Source organism: Convolutriloba macropyga, chromosome 2 (genome assembly GCF_964194025.1).
Source record: "Convolutriloba macropyga chromosome 2, txConMacr16.3, whole genome shotgun sequence".
Lineage (NCBI taxonomy): Eukaryota > Metazoa > Xenacoelomorpha > Acoela > Convolutidae > Convolutriloba > Convolutriloba macropyga.
In genome coordinates, this window is record NC_134469.1 from 5,728,229 (window position 1) to 5,751,166 (window position 22,938).

Sequence of the window (22,938 nt, forward strand, 5' to 3'; positions counted from 1 at the left end):
AAGTTGCATCAAAGGCATTCGCTGCAAATACGCAACAAAAAAGTTTTCAAAAACGCAACAGAGCGCTGCGTCAACATCTATCCCAAGCTGCAGTGTATGCAAGGGAGTCATTGGCTTTGAGGGTGTCGTGTGTTTAAAGAAAAGACTTGCACGCAGAGAACCAAGGTCGTGGCTGCAGTAAAGCTCTGTAACCATTTTTTGCGCAATAAACATATGTTTAGGCAATGCCCAATAACCCCTAAATGAAGAGAAGATAGCTGCAACAGCTCCCATAACACCTTACTTCACTTAGCTGTAAAAGATTTCCCAGTTAAACCCTCAAATAACAACACCAATAATTCGAAGTTGAATGCATGTAATAGTATGCCAACTACTGGTCAACAGAAACAAAGCAAAACGGCCACTTTGTTTTCTGTCACTGATGTCAAAGGACTCACAAGGAGTTCATTGACCGCTGCAAGTGAGTTAGGCTTTTCTCGTCCTGGTTCAGCAACCGCTGACAATCGCGTTCAAGATACTGCCCTTAGTTATCCTCCAGGAAACTCAAAGAATGTTGCCGGTAACTTTAATCACCTTGAAATTTTATCTTAGTACACACGGCCGGGATTTGCGATTTCTGTTCCCCAGCAAAAGGCGTTGTATCGGAAATACCTCCATGCTCAACTCCAGCAACCTGTCAGTGATCGAGGGGTAGATCAGGCACAGAGTCAATCAGGTATGTTGAACCCACTGAACCAAGCTTTAACTGACGTACAAAATGTCGCATTGCCACCATTTCAGCTACCTATCCAACCTCAGCGGTGACCGACAGCTGCTATGAAATTATCGAACTCGATGAAATTTTTTGTACCTGACTATTCAACAATTTCACAGGCAAATCAAACCATGCATCACTCTGCTGTCCACTTGAAACCAAAATGTGCTAGTATGCCAGGTCAGTTAAATCTGCCTATCCCTCCTTTTGCACAACATCAGAGACCACCTCAAATTAACATTCAACACGAAAAACAAATCCCTATTGCCCATTCCCCGCATGGCATTCCTCCACATCCTAACCCTCGTGCAAACCCACCACCCCAAAACCCGCCTCAACAACTAATTAGTTCTCAGCCTCCCCTGATTCCGTCCTCTATTCCAGCGAACATGAAGAATGTAACCGCCCAACATGAAGAATTCATGATCACTCTTCACTGTAGAAAAGCATTGGGTTAAACCTACTCCTCTCTAATTTAACGACTGGTTAATGGAGAAGGCCGAAGCGCACAATTTACTCAAGAATACGGAAAGTCAAACCAAGACAAATAATACCATCAACTCTTTAAACAAGTCAAAAGTTGCATCAAAGGCATTCGCTCCAAATACGCAACAAAAAAGTTTTCAAAAACGCAACAGAGCGATGCGTCAACATCTATCCCAAGCTGCAGTGTATGCAAGGGAGTCATTGGCTTTGAGGGTGTCGTGTGTTTAAAGAAAAGACTTGCAAGCAGAGAACCAAGGTCGTGGCTGCAGTAAAGCTCTGTAACCATTTTTTGCGCAAGAAACATATGTTTAGGCAATGCCCAATAACCCCTAAATGAAGAGAAGATGGCTGCAACAGCTCCCATAACAGCTTACTTCACTTAGCTGTAAAAGTTTTCCCAGTTAAACCCTCAAATATCAACACCAATAATTCGAAGTTGAATGCAGGTAATAGTATGCCAACTACTGGTCAACAGAAACAAAGCAAAACGGCCACTTTGTTTTCTGTCACTGATGTCAAAGGACTCACAAGGAGTTCATTGACCGCTGCAAGTGAGTTAGGCTTTTCTCGTACTGGTTCAGCAACCGCTGACAATCGCGTTCAAGATACTGCCCTTAGTTATCCTCCAGGAAACTCAAAGAATGTTGCCGGTAACTTTAATCACCTTGAAATTTTATCTTAGTACACACGGCCGGGATTTGCGATTTCTGTTCCCCAGCAAAAGGCGTTGTATCGGAAATACCTCCATGCTCAACTCCAGCAACCTGTCAGTGATCGAGGGGTAGATCAGGCACAGAGTCAATCAGGTATGTTGAACCTACAGAACCAAGCTTTAGCTGACGTACAAAATGTCGCATTGCCTCCATTTCAGCTATTTCTAACTATTCTAATCTAACTATTCAGCAATTTCACAGGCAAAACAAAGCATGCATCAGCCTGCTGTACACTTGAAACCAAAATGTGCTAGTATGCCAGGTCAGTTTAATCTGCCTATCCCTCCTTTTGCACAACATCAGAGACGACCTCAAATTAACATTCAACACGAAAAACAAATCCCTATTGCCCATTCCCCGCATGACGTTCCTCCACATCCTAACCCTCGTGCAAACCCACCACCCCAAAACCCGCCTCAACAACTAATTAGTTCTCAGCCTCCCCTGAATCCGTCGTCTATTCCAGCGAGCGCAAAAAATTATTTACACGTCCCAAACAATCCACAGCAAAACACTGACAATTCGCCCTAAGCCCGCCTAGTACAGCTTTCCACCGCACCGTTTAAATGTAATCTTAATCTCAGTTTGTGGCGTTTAGCTCAGAATAACCCCTCTTACGTAATACAAGCGACAAATAATGCAGCCCTTTTCAACTTTCAACCAACCCTAACCTCAAGAACCTCTATCACCGCCATCAGTCATCAAGTCCGGCAACCAGCTCTACCGCAAAATGTCAATAGCAAACACGCAGCAGCCTCTAGTATACCCGGTAACCCCTTCAGTACAACAACTAACCTTGCGCCACCTTTTATCATGCCCTTTATGCAACAAACATACAAGCATACCGCTCCGATGCCATTGTGCTGGGGTGGCCCATTACGTCCCACGCTTCCGGCGCCTGCAGCCAAAAGTTTAAGCTTAATTACGGCATTGCCGGACGCCATAACTAGCAAGAGGAATGACCCGCTACAAAAATGGAAGCTGTCTCAATACAATGGTGATCCCGTACAGTGGCATGAAAGGTATAATCAATTTTGAAGCGCAATTGACTCTCAGTCTCTGACTGATGACCTTAAATTGACATACCTTAAGACCCTCGTAACTTGGAAAGCTAAACCAGCTACAGCTGATATCGCCTGCTGCGGCGCAATGTACAAAGACGCACTGAGGACCTTAGAACGTACAGTTGGCCAACTACAGGTGGTCGTAAGTGCCAATTTGGACAAACTTAGCAGCTTTCCACAATTGACGATGCACAATAGCGTTAACATCATTAACAATTCAGGGCGCATTTCAAGTCTTGTCGGGGTCTTTAAATCATTCTCATACGATTCGGATTTAAATATTATTGTGCTTCTGAAAACTGTCGTACAGAAGCTATCGCCCAATATGAAGGAGTTATGATCACTCTTCACTGTCAAAAAGCATTGGGTCAAACCTACTCTTCTCTATTTTAACGACTGGTTAAAGGAGAAGGCCGAAGCGCACAACTTACCGAAGAATGCCGTAATTAAAACCAACACAAAGAACACCATCAACCCATTAACCACGACAAAAGCTGCATCAAAGGCAGTCGCTGCAAATACGCAACAAAAAAGTTTTCAAAAACGCAACAGAGCGCTGCGTCAACATCTATCCCAAGCTGCAGTGTATGCAAGGGCAGTCATCGGCTGTGAGAGTGTCGTGTGCTTAAGGAAAAGACTCGCATGCAGCAAGCCAAGGTTGTGGCTGAAGTACAGTTCTTTTTCCCTTGTTTGCGTGATAAACATTTGTTTGGGCAATGCCCAAGTCCCCGTAAATGAAGAAAAGATGACTGAAACAGCTCCCATAACACCTTACTTCACTGAACTGAAGGGTTTCCCAGCTAAACCCTCAAATAACAACACCAATAATTCGAAGTCGAATGCAGGTACTAGTATGCCAACTACTGGTCAACAGCAATCAATCAAAACAAACGCTCTGTTTTCGGTCAGTGATGTCAAAGGACTCCTTCGGGTGACGGAACTGAAATTTACTAATTCTGCTGGTACTGGTAATACGGCGTTAGTTTTATGCGATTCCGCTTGCAGTATCTCTTGAGTGTCCGGTAGTCTAGCAGCAAGACTCTTATTGCAAGGTTCCGCATTGAATTTTACCATCAAGGCTATAAACACAGAATAACTCATCGACACAAAGATGATTCGATTGATCATGACACCTCATAAAAATCCAGACTTCGAGGCGTTCACTCTACGTCCCTATTTGAGGGAAACTTTAAACGTAGGTTCCGACAACATTGACGTTAAGTCCAAGCAGGAAATTTACCCACATGTGGCCGTCATAGATCAAGTAGGATATAGCTATGGAGGCATTGAGATGATACTTGGACAGGATGTCTACCATGCCATCCATCCGTAGAAGCACTTTTCAGCCGACGAAAACCGCTCACCGTTCGCTGTCTGCTTGCCCATAGGTTGAATTCTAAGTGGCCCACTCCAGTCAAGTGCAAATTTAGTCTCGACGTCTTTCAAAGCCAATATTGAACAAGATTATGAAGTGGCTTAACAAGTTAATTCATGGTACGATATGAAGTCGTACGGCGCGTATATTCGGGTTAACCCACGATCCGCAGTGGATGCTCTCGCGTACAAAATACTTGAAGCAACGACTTTTCCTAATGGTCAAAGGTACGATGTTGGTATGTTGTGGGCCCATGACAACATCCAGCTCCCGAATAATTACTTTTCGTCATTGATGCAACCTAAATCTCTCTAGAAGCGGCTCTCGAGAGACGCAACAGTAAAAAAAATTACGCGAAAACAATTGATGAAGACCATCGATGATGGTCACAAAAAACAGTTCCTGGCGCTTACATGGACGAGCGGCGGTCGGTTAAAGAGTGGTACTTACCACATCATCCCGTAATCAACCCGAACCAAACCGGAAAAGTGCGTAGGGTACTAAATGATGCAGCGAAGTATCACGGTATTTCTCTAAACAAATTTTTGCTCACTGGCCCCGCCTTGCTCCAGAACTTAACACATGTTTTACTCTGTTTTGCACAACATCAATTCGCCGTGTCCGCAGATATCGAGGGTATATTTGTCCAGATTGGTGTCCCAAACCGTGTCCAGCCATCAACGCATCTTTTGCGGCGGGAAGACTACCCAAAAAATGTTGTAATATATCAATACACGCGCCATATTTTCGGGGCTGAAGACTAGCCCGCTTCCGCTAACTATGCATTGCAACGCACGGCCCGATACAAAATAAGTCAGTACCCGGAAGCATCCAAAGCCGTCCCAGAAACTTTCTTTTCGGACGATTACCTAAAATAAGTGGAGTCCCCAGAGGGGCCTCACGACATATTGAGGAATTGGTATATCTTCTCCATCTAGGTGGGTTCAAGCTTAATCAGTTTGTAAGCAATGTACCACATCTGGCTGATCAAATTGATGGGTCACGACAATCCACCGAACCAAAAGTAATCGTGTCATCTGAGGAGGAACCTTCGCATGTGCTTGGGTTGAAATGGGACCATAACAAGGAAACCCTAATTGTGAATCTGGGTGCCTCCAATACAGTAACTAAGCCTTCAACACAAGGCTTAGTACTGAGCCTATTGTCTAAGGTGTTTGATCTCCTCGGTCTAGTTGCACCATTTACCGTTGGTGCTCAATTGTTACTAAAGGACATCTGGCGTGTCCAAGAGCAGCATTGGGATGAAGAGCTACCGAAAGACAATGTAGAAAGATTCCTCGAATGGAGTACAGAACTAACCAAGCTTGCGGAAATCACTATACCGAGGAGCTATTTTTCGGGAAACTTTAAACATCTGGAACTACTAATGTTTGGCAACAGTTCGCAAGAGGTTTTCAGTGCCAATGCATTTTTCCGAGCTCGAGTAACTACACCGAGTGGGCCCGAAACATAGCTTGCGTATGTCCTGGGTAAAGCTCGCGTAGCACCTATGAAGGTGGTGAGAGTTCAAATCTGGAAATACAGGCAGCACTATTGGCCGCTCGATTGAAACAAGATACCTGTCGACCTCTAACATTGAAAAACAACAGGGTTTTCATGTTGACCGGCAGCACTACAGTGTTGCAATGCTAAGACTGTAGGAGTCTTAGAACACACTAGCCTTGATGAATGGAACCTGGTTGCCTCAAACGATAACCCAGCAGATGCCGGTACTTGTGGTATGCCAGCTGAGGTTTTTCAATCAATTAGCTGGGTGAAGGCACCGAAATTCCTAAGAACCAAGCAATTTGCGTTCGAACCAAGCACAGAAGTAGTTAATAGTAACAAACCCGTTATGTTAACCAAAAAACTAATGATACTACACTTCGTTGTCCGCAACCGCAACTAAGTCAACTAACGAACCACCCCCTCAAATAATGCCCTCCGATGAGTTCGGTTTATATCGAAAATTGCTACGAGTAACAGCATACATGCTGCTGCCGTTACCCTCTCTTTCATGCTACCGTAATGTCAATGGTAGTATAACAGATCCAACAGAGCTTGATGAAGCCGAGCGTCATCTTCAGTATCTCGTTCAAGGAGTCTTTTAGTGTCGAAAAAAAGATCTCCTGAAAACAAATCCGTTAAATGGAGTAGCTATATTGCCCAATTTTCCCCATCCATTGGACCAAATGGTCTATTCCAATCAGCTAGCCGCATCAAACGTGTATTTTTTGATGTGGAACATCCTATCGCTCTTGACTCACTCCATATATTTGGAAAACTCTTTCTGCGGCATATCGACGCAAAAAACCACCATCATGGCGTTGGCTATCTGCGGGCTAATGTACAGGAACGTTATACTATCCTTAAGTTACGATACGCTCTGCGTTCGATTAAATCCAACTGCCTCAAGTGCAGAATGTTCCGCGCTGCCACTATTCATCCCATCATGGTTGACCTTCCACTAGAAAGACTCGGATACTAATCTCCTCCCGTAATGAACACCGGGGTTTACTACTTTTGTCCGTTTTAAGTTACTGAGCGTAAAACCGAGAAGAGGACCACCGAGAAGAGTTCGGGTTTCATCTTCAAATGCTTAACTACTCATGCCGTTCATGTTGAAATTGTTCCGTCCATGGAAGCCTGTTCGTACGTAATGGGAGTGGAGCGCTTTGTCTCCCGTCGCTGCAATTAATTGGTCAGACAATGGTACCAACTTCGTTGGCGCAGACAAAGAACTACGTGAGAATGTTGAAGAAAAATATCAATAGTGAAACGGAACTTGCTCATAAGGTCATTAAGTTGATGTTCAACGCACCCAGCGCGCCACACCACGGTTGTTTCTGTGTGGGGCTTGTTCTTAGTTATAAGTGAATACTTTACAACATTCTTGGTACTCGTCGTGTCGTCTCACTGACGAAGTTCTAAACACTACTTTTTGTCTTGTGGAATACGCACTTAATTCACGCACGCTAACGGCCGCAAGCGCCGACCCGTCTGACCTGGGAGCAATAACACAACCATTTTCTACTTGGTGATCAAGCAAAACGCAATTCCGTCAGTTGCTGGCGTTGAAGACTTCGATCACCGTAAGCGTTACACCCGCGCACAAACTTATGCTACCGCTACTTGGTCTCAGTGGATCAAAGAGTACATCCCAAGACTGAACCGCCGTTCTAAGTGGCAAACACCTTCAAGCAACATCTAAAGACTGGTGATTTGAATCAGGTAGTTGAAGAGACCGACCCAAGGGTTCACTACCCTACTGCACGGATCACTAAAATACGTTACGGTTCAGACAGCGTCGCACGTTCCGCAGTATTGCGCACGTCCACCGGATCGCTCGTCCGCCCACTTGTTAAGTTAGTACCCATTCTGCCTGCATCTTCTTCGGGGCTTAAGGATCTTACTAAGAAAAAGATGTAAGCGAGAGAATTTTTCTTACTAAGAAAAAAGATGTAAGCGAGAGAATCTTACTAAGAAAAAGATGTAAGCGAGAGAAAAGATGTAAGCGAGAGAAAAGATGTAAGCGAGAGAAGATGTAAGCAAGTTACAGAAAATTTCGTATAACCTCGTTTTAAGTAAATATAACCCCAATATGCACCGACTACGGTGATTTTCGGAATAATATTTCAGGTTCTCTGCACAATTGTTGGCCGATTAGGAACCAATTTTTGCGTCAATAACATCAGACAAAAAACCGGTAAAAGAGCTTCGAAAGAACTTTGCCGTATAAGTTTTCACTTGTTGCTAAGATAGTAACAATTCTTATACGTTGTCCTAAACTTGATACGTTGATTTGTCGTAATACGTGCCTCAGATTGAGTGGACTTCTGCGACTTGAAGCTTATACGTTGAGGCTTATCTATAAGCTTACCGAAAGAGTGGTTTTACATCCCTATATTATTTAAAATATAACTTGCAAAATTGATAGTTAAGCATATACTAATATTTAAATTGGATTATTGGAGAATGGAGGAAAAAAGGAAAGTGAAAATTTCCTTATAAGTAATATTTAAAAGACAAAATAGGAAAAAGAAACTTCAGTTTCTTTAGTTTTCTGAGGCTTCATGGTGATACCATACCCACTTAGGAAATTTACTTTATGTAACTCAAACAATTTCCAAATCAATTAAACGAGAAATAACTTTTGAAATACGAGAATTGACAGCATGGGTGATAAAAAAAACTCTAAATTTATGTAATAGAGCAAACGAAAAAAATACTTAATTTTTTCCTTTTTCGAAATATTTCTGGTTCTTCACTATATTGAATATTGTACTGAGCTATGCTCGTCTTCATCATCACAATCGTAACTAAATGAATACCTCTGATACTCTTGATGTCCAGAACGTTAATAGAAAATAAGAAAAGTTCTAGAGAAGGAGGGAAAAAACCAAACAAACATGAAACAATTTGTATATCTTCTTGGTGGTTTTTTGACATCCTGAAGAAACTACACTGCGCGCCAATTGGCGCCTAGAAGAACACCTGAAGCAGAAAATTTGACACTAAATCTGGAAATGATTCCACTAACTTTTTTTAACGTTGGCCGATCATGAGATACTGCTGACAAGAATAACAAGAATAGTTTCCTTAGGAAAAATTATTTTTTAATTGTGTTTTTTTTCCAATTCTATATTCTGTTAATTGATCTCGATGCTTTATATAATTTTCCAATGTAAGCTCTTCATTTGGTGTGCGGTTGTTCATCGTTTTCAACCAACTCAGAATGAGAAAAAAACAAGAAAGCGTCACTGGTAAAATTTTGCTTCGAATAAACCTCAAAAAATTGCAAAAATAGAAAAACACGTTGCTTGAATTTTTGCAAGCTTTCCCCATATTGGTCATGTTTTTAATTTGATCGGGAAATAACAGAAGTGCTCGTCTTATGGACATTGAAAATCATGACAGGATAGGCAACACTTTGAGTAAAGAATAAAAAACTGGTTATTTCTTCAACCTCATTGATATCAGACAGAATGGAATTTGATGCTAGCACTGATTTAAAATTCTCCTTCTGATTAGCAGTCCAATTTAGTGGAAATTTTTCAAAACTTTGCCTATTTTCACGCAACTGTGGTTTCGTACGAAAAGAAAAAAAAATCACCTCGAATTAACCGATTTCAACGCTGAAAACCGCAGCTCTACAACAATTTACCGCACTCTCAACTAATCTCATGCCTTTATCGAATAATATAGTTCAAGCCTCATCCCGAGTTTTTCATTGATAAATGGTTGAAATAAATGCTCACTTTTTTCTCTCTGCGTCGACCATAAGTGACCATTTCGGATGACGAGGTATTGCGAGTATACAGATCTGTTTTGATCCCATTTCAGTTCGAGTTGTCCACCAGACAAATCCACAGACACGTTAGTCAACTTCGTCTCTGTTTCGACTACAACAGATCGTTAAATCATACCTTCCTACCAACTGAACGAAATCGCCAATCACTCAAAAAATTTGTGTACTCATTCAACACGTGCAGTAAGAGAACTTGTTTTTGTGGAAATTGAGAACAGTCAATTGCTTATAGAGAAAAATGGGATATGAGCGAACGGCAATTGAGCTCTATGTTGTTTTTTGTGCGATATGCTCACCCACTATCCATAAATTTTACAATATTTCTCTTCAGATCAAATATTGTTTAGAAAATTGTTACGAAGTAAATAAGTAAGCAAGATATTATCAGCCAATCAGAATCGAGTAATTCTAAACTTTAAAATAAGATTTAAATACGTTCTAACATACGTAGAAAGTTCCGAAAAAGATCATTTAACCTAATTTTAAGTAAATATAACCACTATAAGTATCGATTAAGCTGGCTTTCGGCTTAATATTTTTAGGTTTTCTAGACAATTGCCGATTGAATACGAACTGATTTGACGTCAATAACATCAGACAAAAAACCAGTAAAAGAGCATCGAAAAAACCTTGCCGTCTAAGTATCACTTGTTGCTTTGTACGTCTTAATGCTTACACTAATGTTTACACGTTGTTATATGTCGAAAAAGGAGTCAAATTGAATCCTCGAACTACTGATTGTTTTATCAGAGTTAATATGCTGCCGCGCCCATCTAAATCGAGGGAGCCTTTTACCGTTTCCATTACAGCTTCCTGCCATTTGGTCTAATTGTTGTGATGAACTTAAACAGATGGGGGAATGAAACAGGCATGTTATCTTATCGCAATTTTGGACGTTCCCAACCGGTCACAAGTTGCATGAACAGTTTAATGACATTGGTAAGTGGTTGTCTTTCCCCGAGTATCTGTGGTGTGGATACTGTACTGCATCAAGGCGCAGTGGTTGGTGACAACTGGTCACATTTAGGCTCATCGTTCCACCAATGTTGCGAGGTTTCAAAACAAGATCATGAAATGAATGAGATCACTACAACCCTAATTGAATTGATTACTTCTGATGGGATTTGGGTTCCTGAAAAGATGCTGATAACTGGTTAATCACCTTGTGTCACGGAAATCAGCCTCTGGGTTTGAAAAAAAAACCCGAATCTGGAATTATCGAGAGAGAGAGGTACCCAATGATGACTACGGATTTGTCTGATTCTGGAGCAGGTGAAAGCAGCTTCAAAAAACCGTAAGACTAAAGCAAAACAGACATTGCTGTTCTTTGTAGTAAATTCATAACTCAAATAAAAATTTAGACGGCAAGAAACCAAACCCCATCTATTTATTTCAATATCACATGGGGTAGTAAAATTAAACTGTTCTTTGTAGAAAAAAAGGTAGGGCCCCCCACATAATTTTTGAGACTAAAAAACATCGATTTTGAATATTTTTGATAGAGTTACCAAAAATTCGAAAAAATTGATACAGTTGGTTCGTAAATTTAGACGGCAAGAAACCAAACCCCATCTATTTATTTCAATATCACATGGGGTAGTAAAATTAAACTGTTCTTTGTAGAAAAAAAGGTAGGGCCCCCCACATAATTTTTGAGACTAAAAAACATCGATTTTGAATATTTTTGGTAGAGTTACCAAAAATTCGAAAAAATTGATACAGTTGGTTCGTATATCAAAAATAACCTCTGAAATAGAAAAAATTGAGAGAATATAATGCTAAAATGTCTATTTTGAAAATTTTTGGTCAATTTTGATGCAACTCGAAAAAACATAGAATATCAATATCGAATATTGATAAACCGTATTTCTGAGTTTGAAACCGTCCAGTTTACTGGATTACCGTTCCGTAAACAGGAATTTGCAAAAAATTGACCAAAAATTTGAAAAAATTGGACAAAAGCATAAAATTTTGACAATTTGGTCAAAAAACCATTTTCTCATTAAGAAGGTTCGTTAACTGAGTGAAACCCAATAAACACAAAAAGTTGTGAAAACTTTCACAACCTCCGGCCTACCAAAAAAAAATGATCGAATCACTATAATTTTGCCTCTTCACTCGTTTATGTAACGTTTCGTCCGCGTCCTTTTCGTCCCTTAACATTTCAATTCTCCGTGTTCCGTTTTTTCAATAACGTCGCTCTCCCAACACTCCGTTTTTCGTTTTCTTCCGCTTTTTTTCCGGATTTCGATGTAGTATATCATATGTGATGAAGTATGTTGCTATTTTTGCTCTAGTATGTTGAGTATGCTAGTATGCTGGTTTGTTGTTTAGGTCTTATAGCTTTCTAGGGTGTGACTTAAGTTTATTCTCGAGTTAAGGCTAGATTGTCCTTTGACTTTTCAACTTTACTAATTTACTAGCCTTCCTGTTGTAGTATATTGATTTTGCTGCTGTATGTTTGTGTGTAACTGTATGATTGCTAGTTGGTTTGGTCTTGTTGCCTTCTAGGGTGTGACTTAAGTTTATTCTCGAGTTACGGCTGGAGTGTTTCTTGACTTTTCCAACTATCTTAGTCTACAAACACACTATTGTAGTTTATTCAATTTTGCTGTAGTTTGTTAATACCGTTAGTATGTTGATCGGTTGTTTTGGTTTGGGTATTGCTGGGATGTGACTTAAGTTTATTCTGGAGTTAAGGTTAGTAAATTTTTTGACCTTTACATCCTTTTAGTGAACTACTGCATTGCCGTAAAATAATTTCTCGTTAAATTTGTCGTTATAAACCCATTATGAACTATGTTAGATTGTCTAGCAGTAGCTTCTCTCCTTCTTCCTAGGGTGTGACTTAAGTTTGTTCTGGAGTTACGGCTAGGTTGTTTGCTTGAGTTTTTGCTGTGGTCTGCTAACATATTTCTTTCCAACCTCATTTCCCGCCCGTTCTTTCCCGCACGTCCCGTTTCCGTTCCGTCGCGCACTGCTCGCTCGACTTCTTGTGTGTTCCGTTCCCGTTGCGTCGCGCGTTGCTCGTCCGACTTCCCGTCCGTCACTTTTCCGTTTCGTCGCGCGTTCCTCGCTCGACTTCCCGTGCGTCCTTTGTCTCCCTCTGCGTTGAGCGCATAGCGTTCAGCGCTCCACTTCTGTTTTTGTCGGGCACTGGGTGCTCGACGACATTTTCTGCTCTTTGGGCGGTTTGTTTTACAGACTGTCTACAGTGTGCTGTGTTTGGTGTCTTTTGCGTTGGGTTTTATTTGCGTGGGTTTGATTTGTTTGGAGTGTGCTTATAAAAGATAACCGTGTGCAGTGGTAGTTTTGCTGGTATTTGGAAATAATAACATCGTGATGTCTAATAGTCTTGATCAAAAAGTCAAAAAATTGTACGCTGCCAGGTCAAAGCGTGAAGCTGAATTGCATGGTATACATGAAGATATCCTTCATTGTTTAAATAATCAAAGTAGGCGAGTGAAAGTTGAACGCCTAGTAACAAATTGCAACGAAGCATTTATGACTGTTGTAGACAAAAATGAGGACCTGATTGCATTTGCTGGAAAAACAGAGGATCCAAGTGCACTTGTTCCTTCATTAGAGTCTTACTTGGAAGCAATGACAACTAAGAATGACAAGATACTCACATCAGCACGAAACTACATCAACTCTGCTGATGATAAAATTAGCGAGTTCCAGGAACCAAGGGCTTCCATTCGTTCTAGACTTCCCTCAATTATGACCTCGTCAAAAACATCTAGTCAGCGTAAACATGATTACGTAATTGCTAAAATGAAGCGCGAAGAAATTGAAAAACAGAATGAGGCAGCCATTCGCCTTGCTAAACAGCAAAAGCAAATGGAATTAGATGAACTGGAGGAAAACAACAGGAAACGTTTGGCAGAGGCAACTCTGCAAGAATTTGAATTGCTGGACGCCGTTTCTAAAGGTAGCCAATCTGAAACAACTGCAAGTGCTAGGACCTCAATGACAAGTGAAAAGGCTGTCCAAGACTGGATCAACACCTCACTTGCTTTAAGTTTTCACAATGAGGAGAAAACTAGTGAACCACAGGTTATGATTGACCCTCCAGAATGTCCTAGCCACAACAACGGCAAAACAGTGGAAGATCAGAACACTGAAATTTCAAGGCATTCCATTCCAAAAAATTGTCGAGGCAATTACATTTTAAGCAATGAGACCTTGCAGCAACTCGACCCCTATTATACTCCACCTGAAAACTTTTTGGCTGCTGCTAACACACAGGCGTTGTACCAGGCGCACCTAAGGGCGCCAATGAATCAAACAGGCCAGCAAGGCACGGCGCTCCCAAGCATAACTAACCAAGGAACCGCGGATAGTCAGCCGCCTTCTGTACACGCCCCAGGAGCTTCTTCACCACCCACTCAACCGTACATTCCACAGACGTTCCCACCACAAGAAAATCAAAGTAATGCATCCGAGTTTTTTCCACACGCACAATCCAGGGGACCTGAAACATCAAGTCTGCCGAAGAATAATTTGGCCCAGCAAATACGCTCCCGACAACAAATTAATTGTGTCCCCCGAGCACCAAACGCCACTCTTCCTCCTTTCCCGACCACAAATCATCCAGCTCCCGTAATAAACGTTCCCTTGCACCCAAGCGCCCCACCAAGTCCAAACACTCAACAGCACAACACCGAACCCGCTCATCCTAATGACCTTCCCATTCCGAACCCAGTCTTCGCACCTAACCTCACTGCTCTCATCTCACACGCCCCTTTGACTAATCAGCCTCTCGTCAACAACATTTTTCAGAATAACAATAGTCGTACGTTCCGTTGCTCCTTTCCCAAATATGCCTAATATCCCTCTTGGCCAAAATTTTGTCCCAAATATGAGTCATTGGCGGTTTCCACAGCACAGACCATCAATAGTCAACCAAAACGTTAATACCGTAAACATTGTTGCTCCAAATGTACAGGCACACATCGCACCATCAGTTACGAATTTTCCACAACAAATATATTCGAATTCGCGCATTTTGATTGATATGCAATCACCATCCGGCGCACAACAGGAAAACCCGATCGCAACTACAAGTAACATTGTACCTGGTCTAGCCACTCCGGTTTTCCAGCCAAATAATCCTTATGTTGGGCCCACACCGTTGAGTTGGAGCAGTCCACAGGTGTCTGCGCCCACCTCTTCAATAGCAGACAATGTGTCATTGATCAGGGAGTTGGCTGATGCAATAACCAACAAGAAAAATGACCCCTTGCCAGAATGGAAACTTGCTCTGTATAATGGAGATCCATTAAAATGGCACGAGTGGTATGGTCAATTCAAAAGCGCGATTGACTCGCAGTCGCTCACTGATGACGTTAAATTGACGTACCTTAAAACACTCGTCACCGGTAAAGCAAAGATTGCAATCGCCGAATTTGCTTACTGTGGTTTAATGTACAAGGATGCACTAAGGACTTTGGAACGAAAATTTGTCCAGCCACAGGCAGTCGTAAGTGCACACTTGGATAAACTAAGCAACTTTCCGCCTCTTAAAATGCACAATAGTGATAGCATCATTAACTATTCTGCAGCCATATCCAGCCTCGTTGGGGTTTTCAAGTCACTATCATATGATGCTGACTTGAAGAGCGCTTCCCTACTTAACCAAGCGGTACAGAAGTTACCACCAAACATGAAAGAGTCATGGTCACCCTTTACGGTTAAGAAGCACTGGGTTAAGCCTATCCTCCTCGACTTTAACGATTGGCTTAAAGAAAAGGCTGAGGCCCATGATCTTATGAAACAAAGCGCAACCAAGGCAAAACCTGAAGATAACAGCACTTCAGTAACCAAGACCAAAACAGCCTCAAAAGTGTTTGCATCAAATTCACAACAAAGGGAAACAAAGAAGCAATTGCCACCTTCTTCCACAAACACTTACTCTCGGTGCATTGTATGCAAAAGTAACCACCGGCTATGGGAGTGTCGAGTTTTCAAGGAAAAGACTCCAACCCAGAGAGCTAAGTTGATGGCGGATAACAAACTTTGCTTTTCGTGCTTAAGGGACAAGCACACGTTCCGCCAGTGCCCTCAGCCAAGAAAGTGCCGAGAAGAGGGGTGTAATAGTTCGCATAACTCACTATTGCATGGAGCAGATAGGGTTTTCCCAACAAAACAGTCAACAAATCCCAATAATATCCAGTCTTCTGGAAACACAGGTCAAAGGAAAGCAACCACTAATCAACAGCCGTCCAATAAGACCACAACAATGTCTTCTGTTACTGACGTTAAGGGGCTCCTTCAGGTAACGGAATTGAATTTGGTCAATTCGTCCGGTTTAGATACCAAGGCTTTAGTATTGTGTGATACCGCCTGCAGTAACTCTTGGGTGGCCGGTAGTCTCGCAGACATACTCGGTTTGCACGGTAAAGCACTAAAGCTAACTGTTAAGGGTATTAATACCGAAGAAGTAGCTGACACTAGGATTGTTGAAGTTACTGTGAAACCAATAGAACATCAAGATTTCGAACCATTTACCATCAACCCTTTCTTTAAAGAGAGTCTGAACGTCGGCTCTGATATAATTAACGTACAGGCCCTGCAATAGACATACCCACACTTAGCGGTCCTTGATCCCGTGACATATTCCTATAAAGACATTGAGATGATACTCGGACAAGATGTCTATCATGCCATCCGCCCGTTAGAATACTTCTCTGCCGATGAGAAGCGTTCACCCGTTGCCGTACGCTTACCCATAGGTTGGGTCTTAAGCGGTCCGTTACCATCAAGTTCGTGTTTAACCTCAACGTGCTTTAAAGTGAATATCGAACAAGACAATGAGTTAGCAAGTCAAGTAAAGTCATGGTACGACATTGAATCATTCGGGGCAAACAAGCAGGTCGACTCCAGATCTGCAGCAGACGCAAGGGCTCACGAGATCCTTGAGAGTACCACCATACACAATGGCCTGAGATACGATGTCGGAATGCTGTGGGCAGCAGACAACATCCAGCTCCCAAATAATTACTTCTCCTCCCTTGTGCAACTAAAATCGCTCGAAAAACGTTTGGCCAAGGATGAAGACCTAAGAGAGAAGTATACTAGTACTATCAAGGAAGACCTAAATAAGGGGTATGTAATTGAGGTTCCGGACGCTCACAAGGTTGAGAGCCGGTCTGATAAAGAGTGGTACCTACCCCACCATCCGGTTTTAAACCCGAACAAACCGGGTAAGGTGCGTAGGGTGCTCAATGGAGCAGCAAAATTTCATGGCGCCTCACTGAATAAATCGTTGCTCACTGGCCCTGATCTGCTCCAAAACCTTATTTATGTACTTCTTCGCTTCCGACAACATCGATATGCCGTCTCTGCCGACATCGAGGGAATGTTTCTACAGGTTGGTGTATTACCATCAGATCAACCATCAGAAAGAAAATAGAAAGAAAATACATTAGGCCTTTTTTCTCGACACTTGAAAAAAGTCAAAACGAAGCCTGAATAGTGCGACAGTGTAACTAAATATCAATCAATATTAGATTGAGAAGGAGAAAAACAACACGAAACTTTTCACGCCAGAAAGTAAACAAATATTGGCTTCAGTCATCCTACATCCCCCTTTGACCCATGGTCTTGAAAAAATTTGAAGCGACAAAAATAGTGTGCATGGGCCAAAAAGAGTTCATAAAAAACGTACAAAATAGTTGAGAACTTTTCATCATACCGTACGTGATAAACATTTTGTTTAATAAAATTTGTTGTGAATCAAATTGCACATAAAAAAAAATCTTCTTGTACACCTGTCGAATTTTTACCTCAAAAAAGATGTAAGATTAGGAGGTAATCGGGGGATTTTTTTTGAGCAAAATCCCATCGAAACTTTTACTCTTGTAGTAGGCTTTTTATGCACGGATTTTTTTAATTGTCCCTTTTTGGCCACATATGGCTAACCATATTTTAGTTCATAAGAGAAGAAGGAGATTAAAGATTTTAAAGTTCTTCTATTTTTAGTTCGTTCCAGACGCTTGATTCTACCCCTTAATATTACATCGTTGTAATCCTCCAAAATCGCCCAAGCGGTCAAGTCCTCCAAGCGGCCAAATCCAACAATCCCCCTTTCTCCACATTGCCCCCATTACCTCTTTTGTCTTACATAGTTTTAACCCCCTAACCTTACATCATTTTGGATGGTAATTTTCATGGGTAAAACACCCTCCCCCGCTTACTTCCCATTACCGCTATATCTTACATTATTTTACCCCCTAAACTTACACACTTAACATTACATCTTTTGGAAATAAAATCTAACAATTCCCCACCTACTCCCCGTTACCCCACTTATCTTACACTGTTTCAACTCAGCTAAAATTATACGCCTAAATTTAAATCTTTTTGGATGGTAGTTTTGCGGGGTAAAATGTAACAATCCCCCTTTATCCCTTTAATCCCTATTACCCACATTACCTCTTTATCTTACATCGTTTACCCCCACGGCCAAAAATATTTTATCAATTTATCTTACACCCTTTTGGATGGTAACAGTGGGGGTAAAGTTTAACAACCCCCCCCCAATGCCCCCAATGCCCCCAATACCCCTAATATCACACCGTTTTTACCCCCCCCCCCCCCCCCAATTACCTCCCTAATCTTACATAAGACTGGAAGGAAATAAGGGGTGGGGGTTATTTTGACACGGGACAGTATCTTAAAGCATACACAAGTCTGTTTAATACAATTGCTGTTTTTGGAAGTCATGCATGACAAGCATTTCTCATGTTAGAGTTTTTCTTTTGTAATTTTTTTGTCGGCTATTTCGCTCACCTTTTTTAAACTTTTTTCGATTGGTTGATTTTCTGATGAATCGCGGGGAATTATTTATTTTCACCGCGTTTTCATAATTCTTACAAAAAAAATTCGGATCTTTTCCGTTTGCGCCCCCCCCCCCCCCCAGCTTAGTGGGTGCATATTATTTGCAACCCCCAGATGCACGTGCAATATTTTTACATAATGATTTACTATGTAATGACACGTGCTCTGTAACTGGGGGGAGCATAACGTACTGGGGGGGGGGGGCACAAACGGAAAAGATCCAAAAATTCTTTACACGGATTCGAAGAACCTCTTACGTCCTACATTCTTTAAATTCTTATTCCACTGCGCCAACTGTCACTTACTTACACTATATATCATGTGAATTTTAATCAGATTCAGTAAACGTTGGAAAGCAAATGCGGTGAATTTTTGTAAGTAATGCGGTGATTTTCATCGTGGGGTTTTTTCTAAGAATTGCGGTGAAACGCGGTGAGTTTTTGTAAATGCTGTGAAATATTATTTTGCCGCGTTCACCGCAATCGCCGCATTTCCTACAAAAGTTAACCCAAAAACCTCGACCCAGGTGCTCTTTCTGTATGCTGATAAAAGTAGTGAGAGTAGAAGGAGTATAGTTAGCTCAAGGACACATAGTTAACTTTGTCGTCATGCACGAAAAATTGTACCCCATTTTTCCATGAAAAAAAAACAATGATCCTTTCATTGATTTGTTCTTATGATCCAACGATGGTTTCAAGAGGTTTCATGTTTCATCGACGGAATTATGAAAACTTTATGATCCACGGATGGATTTGACTGGGATTCACCGGAAAAATGGCAAAAATGCATTCCAGGCAAAAAGTGGGAGTCGAGGACTTACAGCATCGCTGACTGTCTCTGTTGCAGTGCTGAGTTCTGTTCATGACATCTCTGCACAGAGCTCGGTCATACTGTTCGTCTTCCCAGCAGTACTGGCTTTTATCATTCTGATCATACAGTCTCCGAGGAAATATACACAGAGCTGTCAAATCCTCATTCGGACAGAAGCCACACCTCTCTGGTAAAACAAATGTGAACACGATAAAAAAAATATAAAACATTTTTTGTTCCGTTATTCGCTGTACAGTCTTTTTGGATGTTTTCCCCTAAGTGTTCTAGGACGTTACGCGCCCCTAGTTACAGAGCGTTTACCATTACATAGTTACTCGTATACAAAAAATGGCAAGGGCGCTTGGGATTGCAAATAATATGCACCCACTAAGATGGGGGGGGGGGTCTTTTCATACAAAAATGATTTATGAGCGTTGCATCTTTCAGCGCAGAAAAACTTGGTGTAAAAAGGCTATCTGAATTCTAAACATTTTAGTCAAGCTAAAAACCGTTCATGCAAGTTATTTACTGAATTTTAATTAATGTTGAATATTAAAAAAGATAAATAATTTGTTTGTACAACCATGAGTTTATCTGCAATAGAGTCAAATTATTTTCTAGTTAGCATGTTGTATTCTAGTTAGCACTTCTAGACGTTGCCAATGTCCGAAAAAGCAAACATCAACAAGTTTTGCGTTTTGTAAAACTGAGTATCAAAAAAATGTCCCCACTTTTTTACTATTCATATACCATTTTTGACAATGGACTTTAGTTACACAAAACGTGAAATTAAGTTACTTATCTCTTGGCTTCAAATTTATTGAGAGTGTTTGCTTAAACCATTTCCACCATTTTGAGCATGTCTTCAGGCTAAATTTTTATTGCGTGAATTTTATTAATAAATAATTAAGACCAAATTCAAAGACTCAATTGTCGTTGTGAGCAGTCCGATGCGTAATTGTAAACATTTCGTTTGTTTTTCGTGTTTTAGCAAAATAGCTGAAATTGGCGCCAATGCTAAATTCAGAAACCAAATTGACGTTCCTTCATTGCCAATTTCGGCAACAAATTTTAGCAATCAAAATTGGCGACTAATCCCACCAAACCAAATCTTGTTTAGATTAGAGTCGGCGACGAGATCAAAGGATTAGAGACAATTACAATTGTTGCTTGTTTCCGCAAAAAGTGAAAGGCGACAGCTACCGACCTCTATACGATCTCCTATATACAACAAGTGTAATAGATCTCCTATATACCAAAATTTGAGCGTGCCGAAGTTTCTTGAACTCACTTACTTTCCTGGTCTTGATACATGTGTGCAACAAAACAGCAAAAAACTAATTTTTTCTCGTCATTTTCTTTGTACAACTGCCTCAATTACACAAAATCATTATTGGTCCAGTTTCGTTATTAAAATTTTGAGATCGTACTAACATATTAAACTTCTAAGTGTCTGTGATAATGCCGTAGTTAAATTTTAATTTGAGAATTGTCTGTTTGATCCTTAAGTAGTAATCCCCAGGGACTTCTATGAAAATAAATACCAATTTAGTTTTAATGTTTTGCTGATAAACGGGCAAGCCGTTGAACCGCATGGCAGATAACCGAGAAATGGAACCGAGAAATTTCGCTAATTGAGCAATTTTCATGTTGTGTAATGTCAACAGTTTATAGTCCATTTTGACCCACAGAGGAAATGAAGAGAGTGTAGAGTAGTATTTGCAAGCACCGATTTAACTGCACCGATTTAAATCAATCGGTTTTTTGTGTGTCCATAAATGTAAACTGCATAATTTTTGCAGTAGCCAACGTTACGCAAAACGCAAATTTGGGCAGGTTTTGACGTGTGAAGGTTCACATTTTGTTTAAAATGAAGGCACCTTCAACAAACCGTTTCAATGTACAAAATTATTTTACAGTTGTCTGTTTTTGTTTGCATTCCGTAACCACCAGAATGGAAGAGCAGTACACAAATTTCGTTATTTTACTCCAGAAAATAGGCTTATACTTGTACGTTGCCTAGCTTGTACTTTGTTTTATGACCACGTATGATACACACAATATGAATAAATAATTAGTGGAGTTTTTTTCATGGTAAATCAGATGTTTTCATGACACAAACCTTCTTTTTTTGCCGTTATTTTCTTCTGTACATTTTTCCATACTATTTCAATTTCTGTTCAGATGATGCATTAAAACCATGCTTTGTTGGTTCAGGATATTTCCGAATCAGTTCCGGATATTTCCGAATCAGAGTATATCAGTTTAGAGTATCAAATTATTTGGTGTTAATTAGGACAATATAGGAAAATTTGTTGGGTTAGTTTTACCCAATCTGATAATTCAACCTATGAAAAGGCCTCGATCAATCCGTGCTCCGTAGAAAAATTATTCTTCACCCCACAAATAGAGTTTTTCTGAAGATATTTTGTTGCTCTTTCCCTCGGAAAACTGATTCAACTAGTCGAAATCACCACTGTCATGCTTTATTGTTATTAACTTAGGAAGTAATTTTTTCATCGAATTTTAAAATAGCTTTGCCCTTCGTGAAATTAATTATGCAAATTGTCCTTTCTGTCGACAATTGGAAGGAGTTTTATGCAATCACTAAACAATATAGCCCATTTTCTTTGCGTCAATTATGCACGTTGTTTAACTGCGACACAGAAAGCGTTCCCAAGTTAATTTAATTTTCTAAAAGAAGTTAGCTGCTATAAAAGAAGGGTTGAGCAATTTTTTTATTGTCGAGGTTGACCCAAATTGGTTTGATAAAAAAACTGTTTGATATGACCATGCGGTCATTTCTAAATTTCATGTCATTGAACCCTTATTTCCAGAGCAGTTTAATTAGTTAAAATTTATCTGGTTTTCTTTGCTTTATTTGAATATCCTTATTTCAAAGGATATACTGTGAAGAAGTTCTCTGTTCATGTCGTAAACAAATCTTCAGTTACTTTTTTGGGTTCCCATTATGCTTGATCACTTTATAATCAAACTCTGCATCCTAAAAATTCAATGTAAATAGTTTTCATTCCGTTTTCCTTGTTTTTCACCGCTACAATTCAGTTGATAAAAAAACTTGTCATTTGCGCTGCAATTTCATTTAGGCATACTCAATTGTGCCGCAATGTCCACTTGAAAAACCAATCAAAATTTTCAAATGAAAAATTGGTCATTCGCATCGCAAATTCCAACCTAATTGCGGACATATGTAATCACATCGCAAAATCTGTTAAATCAAACGTCCAGTTAAACACATGGCGCAGTCAACAATTTTAACAACGCATCAGGAATTAACGTAATCAACTTCTTACAATCAATTATGTACATATATACATATATATATATATATATATATATATATATATATATATATATATATATATATATATATATATATATATATATATATATATATATATATATATATATATATATATATATATATATATATATATATATATATATATATATATATATATATATATATATATATATATATATATATATATATATATATATATATATATATATATATATATATATATATATATATATATATATATATATATATATATATATAT

The 22,938-nt window shown here is 40.1% G+C and overlaps 1 protein-coding gene across 1 annotated transcript in view; it reads right to left on the reverse strand.

The window, feature by feature from the left end:
• The window catches only part of LOC142355276 (uncharacterized), an 88,947-nt gene that overhangs the window by 24,445 nt on the left and 41,564 nt on the right, over nucleotides 1-22,938 (reverse strand). The window contains exons 11-12 of the mRNA XM_075407483.1: nucleotides 19,365-19,541; nucleotides 9,651-9,794 (exon numbers count right to left, since the gene is read on the reverse strand). Of these exons, the coding sequence (XP_075263598.1) occupies nucleotides 9,651-9,794; nucleotides 19,365-19,541 (321 nt within the window). The remainder of the gene's footprint in view (nucleotides 1-9,650; nucleotides 9,795-19,364; nucleotides 19,542-22,938) is intronic.